Source organism: Octopus sinensis, linkage group LG2 (assembly GCF_006345805.1).
Source record: "Octopus sinensis linkage group LG2, ASM634580v1, whole genome shotgun sequence".
NCBI lineage: Eukaryota > Metazoa > Mollusca > Cephalopoda > Octopoda > Octopodidae > Octopus > Octopus sinensis.
The window spans coordinates 98307697-98327896 of NC_042998.1; the positions used below are offsets into that span (position 1 = coordinate 98307697).

Sequence of the window (20200 nt, forward strand, 5' to 3'; positions counted from 1 at the left end):
GTAATATTAAAAAAGTAATTCCTTGTTTAACTCTAGATTAGACTTGATTAGGCAGGCCTATCAAGACCAAAAGAAACAAAAAAAACCCCGTTCCAGTCATGATACTGATGTCTTTTTATATATCGGGAACTGTAGTCAAAGGTATACTTTTGAAACGGTTAGATGTGGTTTGCAAGAAATTTGACTACTATTTCTAGTCGGTTGAGCGACTGTATAATAAAGGGTCCTTCTTAGTTGGAAAATTTAAAACGTATGCAGATGTTTGCAAATTTTTATTGTTGCAAGAAATTAAAAAAAACGTAAAAAAAAATCAACGTTCAGTACAATTTCCACACCTTCGACTGCTTTCCGCGTGGATGTGTCACGAAGATAATTAAGAATGTGTTAAAAAAACCCACAATTCACTTGTAAGGAGTGGACTTCTAAGTTATGAAAATGTACATAAATTATTAATAATAATAACATTATTAACATTAATTACACTTATGGAAAAACGTTAGTACAAATACTAAAATCAGAGATATTTATTTCTACACAATGGAATACACACATTTATATATTATATATGTTATAAATTAAAACTAAAATAATTATAAAGTTTTCATATCGCAATACACGCACCAGTCATCATTTGCTGCGGTCTCACTCTGTTTGTCTGCGAGCGTAAGTGGTATTTCATGTGATAATAAAATGTCGTCTTCTCCGGATAACACTCATGAGCTTTCTCACGAAGAAAAAGAAAAGCTGGCATCACTTTTTAACCGTCTAGATGTAAATAAAGACGGTTCTATCGACATTCATGATTTGAGTGCAGCATTAAGTCAGATGGAAGTTCCTCAAGTACCGGGACAGGCGCAGGTAGAAACCAATTAAAATAAATTTTTTCCCTCCTTTATTGTCTTAGGAAAATTTTCACGTTGTATGCCTCAATGAATATATTTTCATAAGTTTTGCGTGGAGATCTAAAGTGATCTTAGTTAATATATAAGACTATTCTGTTTACAGTATTTATTATCATATCACACAAATTTTATTTCTATCTTGCTTTTATATTACAAAAAAGATCGTCCGTGGTCTTTCATAAATTAAGCGATTTGTTTGTTACACTCATTTCAACTTACGATAATTATCAAGAAAGCGCCTTCCTGTTTATTTGTATTAACTAGTTTTGGCTGTGTGAACTTCATTTAATCATGTGTAGGTATATATTTGCCTAATTATAATAATTCTTTATCGTATATTAATTTTCTTTTTACCTACATTGAAGCACGTATCGATGGCAAGCTATCAGCTTTTAATTTTTCACGGACACGTGGGGGTTAGTTTTATTAATTAATGTCTCAGTTACTTCATAATCCTTTTCTTAATGCATGTTAATAAGAAGAATGCGAGGCAAAGCTGAATTCCACTGGACATACCGAGTGCATGTGTACGCAGCATATTAGGAATTTAGTATGAATTTTTGCTTGAAAGAATTGGGTTGCCGTTTCGCGGTCATACGTTTTTAATTAAGTTTACGACAGTTTGTCCCAATCGCTAGTGTCCTTAAATAATGAATGACCATAACAACGTCTTATTGCTCCGTAAATTTTAGGAGTGCTATGCAAAATTGTATTTGATCTTTTGATAAAGGCATGATGAGCACTATGCTCATTCCTTCGTGCATTTTGTTAGAAATTAATGTTGACTCAGTTTTATTCAGTTTCTATATATGTCACTATAATCTTGACGTCCTCCCTATATTTTATATAACATTTTCTACTGAAATATTTAATAATTTACTGACAGTGTAATAATTATAAATAAGTGCATGTTTCCATAATGTTTGAGAGAAATATTTGTTCCTTAGTATTTGTGAACAAAAGGAAACTTCTTTTACAAATATGTGATCTTAAATACAGAAAGGGATCAATTGAAGGTTGCTGTGACCTTCAGTAAAACAGTTAAATCTGTTGTTTTCTCTAAATTTTAGAAACACTCAATGCTTTTAAATCGTTACTTGAGAATAGTCTGTATAATTTAGTGTGTGTAATACATGAACTTTTTATCTGCTAGTTCAACCTCACTGTTATATTTGCAAACTAGCACTCAAACGAATGTCCATATGAAAAAGGACGAGATTGCTCCTTATATTTTGTAGCAGCAAAATGTTCCTTCTCAATCTGGTTTTATTGGAAAGTCACGAATGAGAATTTCAGATGTTGAGAGCAATTGCTGTCGATCTTTGAATATAGCGTGCCTCTTTCACTTTCTCAAATCTGAGTTGGTATTAATTTGTTTGTACTACACAGCTTAAACACAAGGACCTTAAAATATTCTCTAGAACAGGAAAAAGTCCAGTCAAGTACAGTGTCAAGGAAAACAGTTCTCCAGTGACCAACAAACAAAGTAATACCAGCTAATGTAAGATAATGGAAGTAGTAATCTTTGAGTATAGCGTCCCACTTTCACTTTCTCAAACTTCCTTTAGGAAGTTTATTTGGTTTGCTGAAGTATTTTTTCCTTTGTGTTGTGGCTGGTTTGTTTATTGATTTTTTAAAATATATATTTCTGAGATCAGAGGGAGTGACTGTATCGTTTTTTCTTGTTAATGTTTGTGTTGATATTTAAGATGGGAGGGCATGATTGTGTGTTTATATGTATGTACGTATGTGAACTCGCATATAGACACGACAATCAGTCAATCTTTAAATATATTCTAAATTTCTAAAATTCCTCCCATTTAAAGTATGAATGCATTATTGTTTTACAATTCACTTTGCGTTATAGAACGTTTTATAACTATATAATCTTCCCTTTTTTATTGCCATCGCTTTCTGCATGTTGTTTCGGTCAATATAAAGGTTCTCAACCATTAACGAAAACAAAAACAAAAAAAACCCTAGCTTGCTGGGTGTTAACAACAATGTAGAAAACTTGAAAGTTACAAAAAATGAGTGCAGAAATAATAGCGAACTCTTTTGAAAAAAAGAAAAGTAAAAATAGCAAAGAAATACTGTGACAAAGTGTAATGAAAGAGAATCATTTGACCAGCGTAAAACGTCGTGTGTTTGTGGACCTGAAAATGGGCAGATTGATTATATATTTCTTTCATTATGTTATCGCAGTTTTGTGAGATTTGGCTGCTATTTCTAGCATGTGGATAGCCTGCTTGAAGGCCAAGGCCGTAGAATTGGGAGGTGGTTTTTTTTTTTTTTTTTTTTTTTTTTTTTTGAAGAATTGAAATTTCACAAACAATTTTTTTTCAGAATCGAATTCTCCATAACCGGAAATGTGGGATTCCGTAAAAAAAAAAAAAAAATCATATATCCATTTTCTTGAAAGTTGTGAGGGAAAAATCGGATCTTGTGAATTTTCCGAAAGCTCCCCCCCCCTCAAGTGGTTTGCGCAAATTTTTTTTCATATTCGTTTTCTACACAGTTGTTAACACCCAGCAGGTTTTTTTTTTTCGTTAACGGGTGAGGATCTTTATATTGACCGTCGTTTCAACATATCTTTTGCTACTAAGACCATGTCCTGATATTCTTCAGTTTCTAATTTTGGTAGTGGAATCTCCACTAACTTGAAAGAATATTAATTTGCAGTCGTGCACGTTTTGACGACATATCTATATTGATGCCACTGAAGGAAACTTCGACAGTTCTCTGTTGACATTGAAATTGTACTTATAGACATTAGCAACTGCTGAAAATGTGCATAAATTATTTTCATTTTAGATCTCTTAAATTTTCTGTAGGCTCTGATAGATAGCTGACATTCAAAGTTACCCCATTAAATATTATTCGGCTTATTGCCTTCCGCACTTAAGAATAGTATTTTTCCGTCATTATTTGACATTCACGTCCTGAGTATGACTTCAGACTGTCTTCGGTAGCAGAGCCCTATTTCAAGAGTTCTATGATTTTTGAGAAATTGTTCTCAGGTCTGTTCTGACCTGGAGTAGTAGCACCTGTCAGGGTTAATTAGCATGTCATGGAATTGCCTCCAGAAGATCACTCACTAGTCACACACAGATAGGTCACTCACTGATAGGCCCAGGGCAGATGAGACCCTTCAACTATTTTGCTGCTCGTCTAAGAGAAGGTAACTCTATACAAATTATGTACCCTGATTACTACTGAGCTTGTGACACTTGTTGCATCAGACTGATACAAGTTTTGAGGATGGGAAAGTGGGATTGGCTCTGCACAAATAATGCCCACTATAATAATAAACTCCTGTTGCCATGTGGGATTATTTATTGAGCATTTAAAAAAAGATGTTAAGAGAACTAACCGTTACAGAAAATCTAAAGGGACAGATATGTACAGTTTCTGGCCTCCATTATAGCAACGTGGATGCTGCAAATGTATTGACTTGTCATTCCTTCATGACACACCCTTGAGTGAAGAGGTGGTAACATATATGGAGCTAAATATTTCTTTCAGGAAACCACTCTGGCACAGCAAAGGTGGTTAAGTCACAGTTTCTGCTATACTAATGATAACGACAAAAACAGGCCAAACTATTTGACATTCAAAACCTATTCTAGTTCATTTAATATCTTCAAGTAGTTAATTAAGTGCACTATTTCGGTTCTATAGTTTGACAGTTCAAACAGCTGTAGCAAATTATCCATCAGCAAGCCCAAATTATTTATCAGAGCTTATTCTTCCAAAATGCCCTCAAATAGCTCTACATGGTTACTATATCGCCATTACAATTTGATTAGTTGAAAACATAACAATTTTCAACTATCGACAGTAAAGGGCATCAACACATGCATTTAATTCATCTTGATTTTTTAGGGACTTATGATAAAAAGAATACAATTTGTCACAAAATAATTGTAAATTATTCAGACTTGCAGTATTATTTGCAGCATCACCAACTCTAAGTTCAAGTCTTTATCTGTTGCAGAACCAAATAGTTTTGTGACTCCTGATTTTATCTTAACATTTTTGATGCTCATTATTTACATTCAACAGATATTTGACCTCATCTTATTTGTTGTTAACACGTTTCGGCTGATATACTCTTCAGCGTTTTTCAGGTGTCTTGGGGAAATTTCGAACCTGGGTTCTCATTCCTTCGGTATTTTTCAATATTATTATTATTATTATTATTGTTCAGGTCACTGCTTGAAATCAAACTCGGAATCTTGGGGTTATAGCCCGCATTCTTAACCACTACACCATGGGCATATGGCATAGTGGTTAAGAGTGCGGGCTAGTAGCCCCAAGATTCTGAATTCGATTCCAAGCAGTGACCTGGACAATAATAATAACAACACTGAAAAATACATTAGGAATGAGAACCCAGGTTCAAAATTTCCCCAAGATACCTGAAGAAGGCTAGAGGGTATAGTTGTTGTGTTAACAACAAACAACATGAGGACAAATATCTGTTGAATGTAAATAATGTACCTCATCTCTTAAATATAGAACTGTATTTTTGATGCTCCATTAGTTATAAGTGATATCTCCACAATCACTTTTTCTTTTTAGTTACTAGATTGAAAAACTTATCTGGTGCACTACTTAGAAGCCCATCATATTTAGATTTTGCATTAAAACGGTTTTAAATGTTCTTGGTCAAATAGAACAATACAGGGTAGGAAGATTTACCAGTTGCTGCTTTCAAGCAGAGTATTAGAACAAACACTTTTGCCATTGCTAGTTATAAATAGATATTCTAAATTGTTTGGTAAATTTTTTTCACCAGTTTTTTTCATTTTGGCTACTTTTTGTCTGACATTCATGTATGTAAAACAGCCTAAGGCAATTTCTTTTATGCAATTAGATATCATATGATACATTAATGTATGATCTGCCTTTATTTACAATATAAGACTATTAGCTTTAAAAACTCGATTTTGCTTGGTCATTTTTCACTAACTACATTTTTGATTACTTTTTCATCAGCTGTTTCACTGATTTTTTTTTTGTCATTTGTAATGGACTTTACTGTTTTTGTGTCTAACTGTTTTGTCTTTTCACCACTCACTCCTACACCAACTACATTAATTTTGCATGATTCTCAAGATTTCCTTGTATTCATTCAAGTCCTAGCTGACCACAGATACATTATGCTCCAACTTAGTTTTCTAGTTTTTAACTTTTTTCTTACAATATTCTTTCTTTTTCTTTATATTTCTTTATTATGCTCTTGCATAACCCTTAAAATTAATTACATGTCTCAAGGAACCCCTTATATTCTTTCATCATAGTTCATGTGGTAAAATATCATGTATATATATTTTTGATAACATAATAGGTTAGCTAGGATGATGTCTATATTACAATAACCAATAATATGTTGTGCGTGTACAGTAATATTATGATCATGAATTTAGCATTAGCTTATCTCACTCTTTCTTGCGGAATCCTATGGTTCCAGGGAACCCCGGATGAGAAGCACTGGTCTAGAAGATCGTAGGTTTCAATATCTTTTTAAATATCTCATGCACCATCAGCATGAGTGTGATCATCACTTTCAAGTAACTTAGCCTTCTGTATTGGCTGAATGTTTTTAGCTTGGTTAATTCTTCTTTAAAATATTGTATGCTTATTTTGATAGGGTCACACTAATCTGAAATGGATATTTAATACTAGTGATATTTATATATTAAAATCTGTGGAATATTATTATTTCTACTTGCATTGTTAAAATATTCATTTCTCTTATTTTTGGCTGTAAAAAATTGTATTTCACTTGCTCTTGTCCATTCTAATATAAACCAGGCATTTAAATAACAAATGCAATTTATTAATAAGGGCGAAAATAGAAAAGCCTTAAATTATACATATACAAGGATCAGTTGAAAAGTTCATAGACTGACCGAGATAGTCTCATGGAATGTGACCAAATGAGGTTTATTTTTCAACATAGCCCTGCTTGCAGTCCACACGCTTCTTCCATTGGTGTTACAGTGCTTGGATCCTATTGATGAAGAAGCTTTCATCTTGTTGATCAAAAAAAGTCATCAACTGCTGATATGATGTCATCACTGCAATAATGGTTTTCAGTCAAGTATTTTACCATGTTGGGGAAGTGATGATAGTTAGATAGCGCCAAATCAGGAGAATAGGGGGTGGTATGTGCAATCAACCAGTTCAAAGCCACAGTCATGCATAGTAGCCATTGAAATGAAGGACTTGTGTGTTGGAGCAAGGCTCCTTCTGTCAGTTTTCCTGAGTGTTTGGTCTTGATAGCTTTTTGTATCTACCTCAACAAATTGGTGTTGTACTCTCCATTGATGATGTGACCCATTGAAAAAGTCAATAAACACAATGCTTTTTGCATCCCAAAAAACTGAGTCCATCACCTTCCCTGCAGATGAAAGGACCTTGACCTTCATTGGAGCAAGTGAGGAGGGGTCTTTCCACTGCATAGATTGTCTCTGGCTCAGTGATGAAACCAACACTCATCCTGGATTAGGAAACATTCAAGGAAACCAGCTGGATCTGCCTGAAGCAATGCCAGATTTTCCTGTGATGTGATCAGCCCGGTGCACTTTTGATCAAATGTCAGAAGACGTGGCGCTCACTGAGCAGAAGCCTTTGTAATGCTAAGTTCATTGTGCAGAGTATTTTCAACTCATATGAGATATCTAATAACATTGGCTAATTGATTTATAGTCAATTACTTGTCAACTGTCATCATGTACTGAACATGGTGGTGACAGTTGTAGGATGAACAGACATTTGGTCATGTTCAAAACTCTCCTTTCCTCTTCTAAATCTAGTTACCCACTTTTGCACTTTGATAAAGCTGGTGTGTCTTCCCCTTATGTAGCAACCATGTCAGCATGAATGTCCTTGGGGGCTAAACCCTTTGTCTGTAGGTACTTGTTAACAGCACAATGCCATATTTTGCCAACTTTGAAGAGGAGTTGCTACCAGTTACTTTTGAAGTCTTCTTTGAAGAGTTGTCAGTTTACTTGGAAAGAAACAAAGCAGTTATTAATAAGAAGTGTTGAAATTAATGCCTGTAAGATTTCACAACTCAAGCATCACTTTTTCATAGTCAGCTTAGGAACTTTTCAGCTCCCCCTTTTATTACTCAACCTAATTTGTCCCTACCATGATAATTTCTAATTAAAATAGATTGTAAAATGAAAAACAAACCTACTTACTAGTAAGTTAAGTATCCGGTAGATGAAACCATCTCACACCAAAAGTTAACCACGCAATACATTGCTATACAGGAAGACACATTGAGAAGTCTTGGTTCTAATACTATGGAGATGTGATTAGAATGTTGCAAGAATTTTTCAAGCTAAGCCAACCAGCAGGAAATCTAGGAATAGTCCAGGAATGAGATGGTTAGATAATATCCATAGTCCCAATTGGTCAGGCTTGGAAAGTCTAATGATAGTTGCTTCTGATAGGACCCTATGGAGGATTCTATCCCCACAATCCTCCTAGGAATAATGGAAAGAAGATGGATGGGTATTATGTAAAATTATTTCATAACCAAAGCTTTGCTGAATAAAATGGCTAACTGGGCATTTTGAAGCATGCAGCATATGTAACATAACTGTTTAACTTTAGCTCATTTTGTAAGTTAATTCATTTTCCATTTCCACAAAATAAAGTAGTGCAGCTTTTGGTGTGCTTTTGAGATGTCAGATGACATTTTTATCTCTTAATTTAGCCTTAAAAACGCACATTCACCCACTTAATAATAATAAATAATAATTACTTTTTAAATATTTTATAGTTCTTCTGTGTTGCCCTCAATTACATGATATTAACATTAGTAGTATAATTAGGTGGGTGGTCTGGGCTCTGCAACATTGGAAGACAGCCTAACTTGGAGAAGAATAAATGAGAACATAAACCCTCACTGCCTGTGAGTGCTCTTAAAGAGGTGTAGGTTAAGGGTGTTAACCCCGAACAGTAAATCAGAGAGATCTTGTTCATTCTGAAGAGAGCATGATGATACAGTTTTAGGGAGTGTCTGAACCTGTCATCCGTCAGCCATGACATTTTATATTTGAATATCTAACATATAAAGGCAGTGCCCCAGCATAGCCACAGTCTAATGAGAGAAACAAGTAAAAGATCAAATTATACCAAATATTTGCAAAACACATGGTTTTACTTTGATCCTGAATAGAAACTTCCCTTCCAGTCAGTGTGCAGCAGTTGGAACCCATGGGTTCCAACATGCATAACCTAACCTCACATCACTTCACTTCATCTTGCACAAAGCCATACTCATTTCCTAATGTGCAACAGTCTAACCAGAATACTGAGCCACTCTTATATATTGTGTGCAATGGAAACTGAATAATTATGCATACATAATTATAATAAATTAACAAAGAAATTTTTATTGATAGAAACTTCAAAAGAAATAACTTATAATAAATGTCCTCTTTTGTTGACATTGAACATAGAAAAACTGTTGTGACTGTCAAATAGTTTTATATTGTATCCTCATCTACTCTCTACCATTACCTATTTATCATCACTGGTTGTAATTTCTCAGAAATACGAAAATGTATGATTTTGCCAGTGTAGTAAAATTTAAGTGATTATAAGATATGCCAAGGAAAAAAAAGTCTTTTGAAGCAAACTTAGAAATAGGTTCTTATTTCAATACAGTGTAATGTTTTTGTAGAACATGACATTTACTTATATTTCTTTATTGCTCACTGAACTTTGATATATTGTACTTTGTCAGAAGTTTAAGGTGGTGAATGGGCAGTCCTTTGAGGTTTGGATAAGTTGTCATTTAACATCATCATTTAACATCCATTTTCCATGGTTTGACCAAAGTTGGCAAGCTGGAGAGCTAGACCATGTTTCAGTGTGACTTGAGTTGGTTTCTGTGGCTGGATGCCCTTCCTAATACCAACCACTTTACAGAGTGTGCTGCTTGCTTTTTGTGACCCAGTATAGGTGCATTTTATGTGGATCAGCATGGGTTCTTTTTACATGGTACCAGCATGTAATACCTTGCAGTATTTGTTTTGACTCTGTCTGCTCTGAGTTCAACTCCTACCAAAGTTAACTTTACTTTCCATCATTTAGGAAAGTACCAGTGCAGAGAGATGGATTGACAGAATTGATTGAGTGATAATAACATGCCTCACAGCAGCTGCTTTGGTTTCTTCTATTTGGAGTTTATATATTGTCTCCTAACACTCACCTCTTCATGGTTAGAAAAGACATCTTTCAGGACACAGCTAGTAGTTGAGGCTGCCAATGTCAAGTGAACTAACAGGCTGATTGGAGCTACTCCCTGGTCACATCTATAAACTGTTGGAAGCCTGACTTCAGTTTATAAAAAACAAAATCCATAATTCCATTCACATCTAGCATTAACTTGAGTACTTGATTGTACTTTATCTATTCAGGAGGAAGAAAGTTAAACTTGACCTCAGCAGGATTTGAACTTGGAATGTAAAGGGCTGTTACTAAATACTGTAAAGCATTTTATCCAACTGTCTAACTTTTGTCACCATTATCACATTTCTGTAGTAGTCTCATTAAATGTATGGTATTTATAGTTCTACATTTTTGTTATGCTCTATCCAGCCCAAAGCTATCAGGTTTATCTGACACATTAACTACGAACACATACTAAATCCTATCCATTACAATATTTTCAACATCTCAATAGCTATTTCTAAATTTTCTCTAGCTTTCAGATCATGTTCTTACTTGCTTTATTTACTATCACAGGTGATTTCTTACTGGGAGTGGTTATAATAATAATGAAATTATTGTGTATAGTACTCAGGTACACTACAACTAATCGAAAGTGCATATACAGTGCATAGAATTATGTACAAAAGTCAGGAAAATGAACAGTGTATAAGTCATGATATACATGTGTGCATGTGTATGGAGCAGGGGATATCAGGTGTAGCAAATTTCAGGAAACATGGAGGTTTTAAAGGATGCAATGTCTCAGCAACTAACAATTGATGCAGGTGGTTTGTGCCATGCTTCAGCAACTCTGAGTGTGAAAAAATGTTTCCGAAAGTCATGGGAGCTCTGCTGTTTTCTGACTTTGTAAGCATGCCCACGTGTGTTAGACACATGGAACTCAAAAAAGGTGCTCAGGGTAGTTGTTGGCATGACTGTTAATAATTTTGTGGGTGTTTACTAAATCAGTTGCCAGACGTCAGAGCTTCAATGTATCTATGCCCAGAGAAGCAAGGCATTCAGAGTATGGTAGATGCCTGGTGGAGGGTATTCACTTGGTTGCATATTTCTGGACAGTTTCCAGGAGGTCAATGCCCTGAGCAAGATAGGGGTTCCAGACTGGTGGTGCAAATTCCAAGTGTGTACCATAGCCATATACAACTTTAAATAGATAGCTGGAGAGTGGGTGACAAAGGTCTTGCTGAGTGATGCCAAGACACCCTTGGCCATGACAATTTTAGAGATGTACTTTGTCCAGTACAAATCGCTGCTGACAGTAATGTCCAGGTCACATTCACAAGAAGACTTCTTTATTAGTGTTGTGGAGAGAGTATGTGGACACTGGCTTTTCCCTCCCAAAATGCATGGTGTTACACTTGTCCACAGCCAGCTTGAGTTGCCAGTCCATGATCCATTGTTGCATTGTGTCCAGGTCTGATTGCAGTAAAGATCTATAATGTTCAGGATCTGTCCTTTTTATCTCAAGGTACATCTGCATATTTCATCACTAATGTCATCTGCATATTTCAGCACTGTGATGTTCTTTAAGTTGGCATTTATGTCATAAATGTATGCAACAAACAAAAGGGGACCAAGAACAGATCGATGTGGTACACCAGATGACATCTCATAGGGTGAAGAATGCTGTCCTAGAACATTTTGGGTGAGAATGAAGGACTCCAACCAGTTAAAAAGATAATCTTTCACACCCATTGCAGAGAGTTTTGCCATAAGTATTTTGTGTGACACAAAACAATTCTTTAGTCAAGTCAAGGTAAACAACATTCACTCATGAGCCACCATCAGTGACCGGGGTGATATCTTCAAGAAACTCGATAGAGTTAGGGATAAATCTGAATTGCGATGGCCAGATAAGGCTGTGAGAATTCCAGAAGTTCCAGAATGTTTCTCTGACACTGGATTCCATTAGTTTGGCAATGCAGCTAGTAAGACTGACTGGACAATAGTTGACAGGTGATGTGCGTTCACCCATTTTGAACAGAGGAATAACACTCTAGTAGTTTTCCACTGCTCTGGAGTAGCACCATTGTTAAGACAGAACTGAAAGAATTGTGAAAGCTGGTGCAGAAGAAAGTGTCCACCACATTTGAGAAGCAGGTACGTAACACAATCAAGACAGGAGATGCATAGTTTCGCTTAATCTTAAGGCAACATGGCAGCATTGCAGTTGTAAATTCCATGTTTGTTCTCTTCCTCATTGATATCATTTTCTCTACTTTCTTATCAATGTCTCATGACAGTAGCATACCTTTTCTTTTTATTCTTACTGAAAACAAGTGTACCTCTGTTTATTTTGGGCTTCTTTCATTGATGCCGTCATGATTGGTCTGACACAGTCTTATCACCCCAGTGAACAGCAGAAAATCTTCTGTTTGCTTCTCTTCTAGCTAAATAAATTTGACACCCACCTCTAATGCATAAACTAAGAATAGATTTCTCCATCACATTTATTTTTTCCCACTCTTACCAGCTCTAATGTGTTGCAATAGTTTATATTTTTGGAACTACTCTTTACAATGGCATTTCTCTTGTTGTGTTCCTTCATCATACGTCTATTCTCAGCTTAAACTCATCTACAAATGTATATTCACACATTCAGATTGCCAACAAAGTTTGTTATAAATTTGTCACAGTTCCAGAAACATGAATTTCTAGCCATTATTCTTGGACGCCACCATAGTTTCCATGCACACCAATGTATCCATTCCAATGTTTCCATTACAACTGTTAAATATCTTCCAACATCAATGATAATCCAGTGATCTACTTTTGAGTTAGTTCTCACCCAGGTCTCTTGTCTTTCTTACCTTTTTCCTATCCTTTGTATGACATTCATTTATATTATAATTTTTATCACCATTATCAGTAGTTTAAAAATTGTTTTATTGTTTGACCTTATTTCAACTAACATTGAATTTATCTTTATCAGATGATCCCAATTTCAGAATTAAGCCTGTATTTGTTCACCCCTTTCCTATTCTAGTTTTGATAAATATTTGACCCAACATTAAGCAATAAGTTAAAAGGAATTTTTTTTTATTTGCATTTGAACATACTTTGCACAACTAACTACTATAGCCACAAATTTCTGAAGGTATTTATTTTAACACCTCCACATCATTTTATGTCTGCTTTTCATGCTGGTATATATACATATTTTCTTTTGGATTTTGTTTCTTGCATAACTTATTCATTTTTCTTATCTGTGGTTTGTCCAGCATATTGACCTGTTGAATAGGTAAAATTTTGATAAAATATCTTGACTTCATAGTTTCAATAGATTGTGAGATATCAAAGCAGACACTCAAGCAGCTAATCCAGCTGATAAACTTGACTCAACATCCAATTTATAAATGAGATGATCTGGCATGGTTACACTGGATGTCAATCATTTGGGAAGCTTTATTTGTTAAAATACGTCTGAGAAATTCAGCAATATAGTTTGAGTCACTGAATTTCTTATGTACATTTTAATAAATAAATTAAGTTTCTTCATATATTCTCTCAGAGTTCACTTTTTAGAGTGGCTACAAGTTTGGTCGATAATTGTTAAGCATTTTAGTATATTTTTTAAATAATTGTCTTAGATAGAAATAAGAGCAAGGTCAAAGTTTGACTAGTGTGCAAAGACATAAACTACAAAGGGTTATATGACATTAGGCATAGCTGTGTGGTTAACAAGTTTGCTTCACAACCACTGTGTGGCACCTTGTGCAAGTACCTTCTACTACAGCCATGCGTTGACCATTACTTTGTGACTGAAATTTGGTAGACAGAAAGCTGTACAGTCTCTCTCTCTCTCTCTCTCTCTCTCTCTCTCTATATATATATATAATATATATATATATATAAATAATCTGTATATATACATTGTATGTATGTAACACTCTGTCCCACATAAAAGAAAAAGTTCAGCAACTTGGCAGTTATACATGCAAACAGATGGAATAAATACCTTGTAGACAAGTAAGGACAGCCAACTGTGGAATACTGCTTCAGGTCTTATTCAAGTCATGCCAACATGGAAAAAGCAGATGTAAAGTTGATGGTGATGATGATTCAAAATCAGACATTTTTCTCATTCTGCGTGATTGTTCATATATGCAATAATTAGTATGTGGAGTAGCAAAGTTGGAGTATTTAAAGTATGATGCTAGACCCGTCTCACTATACAAAGAGTCTCTGAATGGTGTAGCACAGGGTTATCTGTTATTATGCAACTCATTTATGTGTTAACTTAGTCTATAACTAAATAAACATTAGGCTTTGCTAGTTTGTTCCATATTTTCTCTTTGTTTAGCTTTCTCTTTTATGATTCAGTATTTTTTGTTTATTCTGTTTCCTTTTACTTCTGTGAGACATTCTAGGTTCTTTTGAATCGTGTGTATATGGGTGTATTTTTATTTGTTTGTTGTAAGTTTCATTGTATTGGCTCTCAGCTAACCAAGCTTAACATCTGTTTCAATTTCTAGTTAAAACAATATTGCTTATGTAACAGTGGCACAAATGTAACGGTTTTTAATTACCTTTCTCTTATAAAGCTGGAGTATCAGCCATGCCTATCTGAAAAATTACAGTCATATTCTAAATAGCTAGCTCATTATTTTAATGTAGGTATAGACTCTTAATAATTCTTATTGGGAGATAAGTTTCGGGTTAAACTGTCTTTGTTTTATTTTTGTCATTCATATTCATTTTTTAAGCGTTGATTCGTAACCCTAAATCCCGTTTCTCTATTATTTGTTTCGCCATCTTGTATGCATGGCTTCCTGTCTGTCATGCATTTTAAATTCCTCCTTTAATTTCAGTGTCATCCCGTTGTTATTCCATCCCCAGAATTCACTACAATATTCTCCCTCTCTCCTATTTATATTATGTTTTAATCGAACCCCGAAGTTTCTAGATGTTCAGTAATTTCTGTCGCAGAAAATTCCCTACGTATTAACTTAAAACCTGTTGTTCCTTGGAGGTGACCCCGCCCTCCCACCCCTCTACCAGAACCGGCCCTCCCACCCCTCTACCAGAACCGGCCCTCCCACCCCTCTACCAGAACCGGCCCTCCCACCCCTCTACCAGAACCGGCCCTCCCACCCCTCTACCAGAACCGGCCCTCCCACCCCTCTACCAGAACCGGCCCTCCCACCCCTCTACCAGAACCGGCCCTCCCACCCCTCTACCAGAACCGGACCTCCCACCCCTCTACCAGAACCGGCCCTCCCACCCCTCTACCAGAACCGGCCCTCCCACCCCTCTACCAGAACCGGCCCTCCCACCCCTCTACCAAACCGGAAGTTTCTGTTTTCTATCTTTCTTGACCCCCCCTGCACCCCTATGTAGGGTTTATTGTGATCATATAGCGCAAAAACTTTGAAATTTATGCAGGTTGTAGTCTAGAGTCTCAGTATGATATCTGGCAAATGCAAGCTTTCTTTTCAGGTACAGAACACTGCGGCCCCTCATCCCAGGGTCTCAGAGGCCCACACCTCCCACACCCTCAGGGTAGGCACCCTCAACGTTGGCACATTGAAAGGTAGGTCTGGCGAGATAGTCGAGATGCTTGAACGGAGACGTGTTGATGTATGTTGTATGCAAGAAATAAGGTGGAGAGGAGGATCTGCTAGGGTCCTCACAGGCAAGGGACACAGGTACAAGATTTTCTGGGCAGGGAACACTGACGGGGTTGGTGGCGTGGGTATAATTATCGCTGAGAAATGGATAGATAGAGTAATTGAGGTAATCAGAGTAAGTGACAGAATACTTAAGATTAGAATAGTGCTTCATAATAGATTAGCAACCATTATATGGCCTATGCCCCTCAGCCAGGGCTACCCGATGGACAGAAAGACAGTTTCTATGACACCCTACTGCAGACCACCTCATCGACGAACGACAGGGACCTTCTCTTTGTGGCTGGTGATTTCAATGGGCATGTTGGACGACATGCTGGGGGCTTCCATGGCGTACATGGAGGCTACGGTTATGGTTCCCGCAACGAGGAGGGAACCAGGCTGCTGGAGTTCTGCGATGCGAATAGTCTTATGGTCTGCAACACTAACTTCAGGAAACCAACAAGCCACCTGGTCACCTACCGATCGGGCCGGCATACTAGCCAAATCGACTACATCCTTGCCAGAAAAAGGGAAAGATGGCTGCTTAAAAATGCCAAACCTTCCCAGGCGAAGAATGCACCCCACAACATAGACTGGTAGTTAGTGACTTTAGGATCAGGACTAAGAGGGCGACTAGAAGACGACCAACATGGAGAAGAAGGGTCTGGAAGCTTAAAGCCCCTGCGAATGGACAGAGATTTAGAGATATGTTACTTGAAGCCTTTGACGAAGTGGAAGGGGGTATAGCTACACATGGGTTAGAAGACAACTGGACGTTTCTGAGGGACAACCTGCTGAAAGCCGCTGACCAGATCTGTGGCTGGTGCAAAGTCCCCTTAAGACCCAAAATAACGTGGTGGTGGAACAATATTGTTGACAGGGCTATTAGACAAAAGAAACAGGCTTGGAAGGCCTGGAAGAACGGTGGTAGCAGGGAAGGGTATCAGACTGCCAGAAGGGAAGCTAGGAGACAGGTCTATCTAGCCAGAGGGGAAGCAGATAAGAGAAAATTTGCCAATGTCCTGCGCCGTGAGGATGAAAGACTTGAGGTATTTCGTGTTGCAAGACAGTGTGTGAGAGAGAATCGTGATGTGGTAGGAGAGAAATGTGTTCGCATGGAGGATGGTTCACTTGCGCTAAATGAGGATGCAAAGAGAGAAGCTTGGAGACGCCACTATGAAAGGTTACTGAATGAGGAAAATGAATGGGATAAAGAGAGTCTGCCGAATGTTGACCCTACAGAGGGACCAGCTATCCGAGTTGATAGTTCCGTGGTAGCTAAGGCAATTAGAAGCATGAAGACAGGGAAAGCCCCAGGCCCATCAGGAATTACTGCAGAGATGCTCAAAATATCTGGCAGTGTCGGCTATAACCTAGTCACCCGTATAGTCAACCAGGTGATACACGAAGGAGTCATACCCAATGACTGGTGCAGCAGCATACTAGTCAACTGCTACAAAGGTAAAGGTGATGCCCTAGATACAAATAATTACAGAGGTATCAAGCTGTTGGATCAAGTAATGAAGGTTACGGAGAGGGTCATAGCCCAACTAATTAGAGAGAGAGTTAGTTTAGATGAGATGCAGTTTGGGTTCGTGCCAGGAAAAAGTACCACTGATGCTATATTCCTGGTAAGGCAGCTGCAGGAGAAATACCTAGCCAAAGATAAGCCCCTACCTGGCTTTCGTTGACATGGAGAAAGCTTTTGATAGGGTCCCCCGATCCCTTATCTGGTGGTCAATGAGGAAACTAGGGATAGATGAATGGCTGGTGAGGACTGTGCAAGCCATGTACAGAGATGCCGTAAGTAAGGTTAGGGTTGGCAACATGTACACAGAAGAATTCAAAGTAGAGGTTGGGGTCCACCAGGGTTCAGTACTCAGCCCCCTCCTATTTATCATAGTACTCCAGGCAATTACGGAGGAATTCAAGACAGGCTGTCCCTGGGAGCTCCTCTACGCTGACGACCTTGCTCTTATTGCTGAGTCACTATCAGAACTGGAGGAGAAGTTCCAGGTGTGGAAGGAGGGTTTAGAATCAAGGGGCCTTAGAGTCAACCTAGCTAAAACCAAAGTACTAATAAGTAGAAAGGTAGACAATCCACAAATATCTTCAGGAAGATGGCCCTGCTCGATCTGTAGAAAAGTGTAGGTAGAAACTCTATAAGATGTACCCAGTGTAAGCTATGGACACATAAGAGGTGCAGCAATGTCAAAGGTAGGCTAACTGGGAAGATAGTTTTTGTATGTGGCAGATGCTCGGGAGCATTAACCTCCGAAAATCTGCAGAAAACAACTTCCGTCACTTTCCAGGGGGAAAAACTAGAAGTAGTTGATAGCTTCCGTTATCTAGGTGACCAAGTCAGTAGTGGGGTGGGTGCGCTGAAAGTGTAACTGCTAGAATAAGAATAGCCTGGGCAAAGTTTAGGGAGCTCTTACCTCTGCTGGTGACTAAAGGCCTCTCGCTCAGAGTAAAAGGCAGACTGTATGATGCGTGTGTACGAACAGCCATGCTACATGGCAGCGAAACATGGGCCATGACTGCTGAGGACATGCGTAAGCTCGTGAGGAATGAAGCCAGTATGCTCCGATGGATGTGTAATGTCAGTGTACATACTCGACAGAGCGTTAGCACCTTGAGAGAAATGTTGTACCTAAGAAGCATCAGTTGTGGTGTGCAAGAGAGACGATTGCGCTGGTATGGTCATGTGGCGAGAATGGATGAAGATAGGTGTGTGAGAAAGTGCCAATCCCTAGCAGTTGAGGGAACCCGTGGAAGAGGTAGACCCAGGAAAACCTGGGACGAGGTGGTGAAGCACGACCTTCGAACTTTAGGCCTCACTGAGGAAATGACCAGAGACCGAGACCTTTGGAAATATTCTGTACGTGAGAAGACCAGGCAGGACAAGTGAGCCCAGCCCACTTATGAATGCCTTTCCTCCCTTGGACACAAAGACCGGTTGAGGCAAGCGAAGTCGATATAGAACCTCATCCGACGACAGACACCCATCCCAACCCCCCATGCTTGCGAAGACATGTTGGGGCAAGCGAAATCGAAATCGAAACCGAATTGAACCAGCCAGGATCCCTGGCCTGGTGGTACGTAAAAAGCACTATCCGACTCGGGGCCGTGGCACGTAAAATACTCCAATGCGACCGTACGACAGGCACCCATGCCAACCCCCTTTGCTTGTGAAGACATGTTGGGGCAAGCGAAATCAAATCGAATTGAACCAGCCAGGATCCCTGGTCTGGTGGTACGTAAAAAGCACTATCCGACTCGTGGCCGTGGCACGTAAAATACTCTCCAATGCGACCGTACGACAGGCACCCTTGCCAACCCCCTTTGCTTGTGAAGACATGTTGGGGCAAGCGAAATCGAAATCGAATTGAACCAGCCAGGATCCCTGGTCTGGTGGTACGTAAAAAGCACTATCCGACTCGTGGCCGATGCCAGCACCGCCTCGACTGGCTTCCGTGCCGGTGGCACATAAAATACACCAATCTGACCGTGGCCGTTGCCAGCCCCGCCTGGCACCTGTGCAGGTGGCACGTAAAAAGCACCCACTACACTCACGGAGTGGTTGGCGTTAGGAAGGGCATCCAGCTGTAGAAACATTGCCAAATTAGACTGGAGCCTGGTGCAGCCTTCTGGCTTCCCAGAACCCCGGTCGAACCGTCCAACCCATGCTAGCATGGAGAACGGACGTTAAACGACGATGATGATGATGAAATTAAGGTTGATATAGATGGGAGTTAATTTTGTCTTTTCCTTGTCAAATATCTATTATTGATAGAGAAAGAGAAAAATGCAAATAATGTTTGTTTGGAACTCCTCTGCTTTGGTTAGACAGTTTATTCGAAACAAATTTTCTATGCTTGGATGCCCTTCCTGTTGCCAGCCCTTATCTGTTTCCAAGCAAGGTACTCGCAGAATATTGGAAATGAATGACCTGGCTTATATGACAGTGATACTCATTTACAACTATCATGTGATGTCAAGACGAGGAGACACAAACACATATGCATGCACACATTCGTTTTTTCCACACACATACACATGATGGGCTTCTTTCAGTTTCCTTCCACCAAATCCATTTGAAAGATTATAGTTGACCCAGGGATTTAGTACAAGGCACTTGCGTAGGGTGCTAATTTTCCTACATGGCTGTGATAAATTTTACATAGTGTGGTTGCCCTTGCATCCAGGCTCATCCCTTGCAACCCTCTCCAGCTGAGCATCCCTAATCTTGCAGGCTTATAAGTGCTGGTGCCACACAGCACTTAGTACACTCTGTAAAGTGGTTGGCTTTAGGAAGGGCATTCAGCCGTAGAAACCATGTCAAAACAGACATAAAGCCTGAACAGCCCTTCAGCTGGTCAGCTTCTGTCAAACTGTCCTGCCCATGCCAGCATGGAATGCAGACAT

At 38.4% G+C, this 20200-nt stretch overlaps 1 protein-coding gene across 2 annotated transcripts in view; it reads left to right on the forward strand.

Annotated features, from left to right (window-relative positions):
* Positions 1-629: 629 nt before the first annotated feature.
* The window catches only part of LOC115228319 (calcium-binding mitochondrial carrier protein SCaMC-2), an 86118-nt gene continuing 66547 nt past the window's right edge, over positions 630-20200 (forward strand). Inside the window, exon 1 of one of the 2 annotated variants that reach the window (XM_036498574.1) lies at positions 630-858. In XM_036498574.1, the coding sequence (XP_036354467.1) occupies positions 691-858 (168 nt within the window). In that variant the 5' untranslated portion in view covers positions 630-690. The remainder of the gene's footprint in view (positions 859-20200) is intronic. The other variant, XM_029798927.2, reaches the window with a different exon arrangement.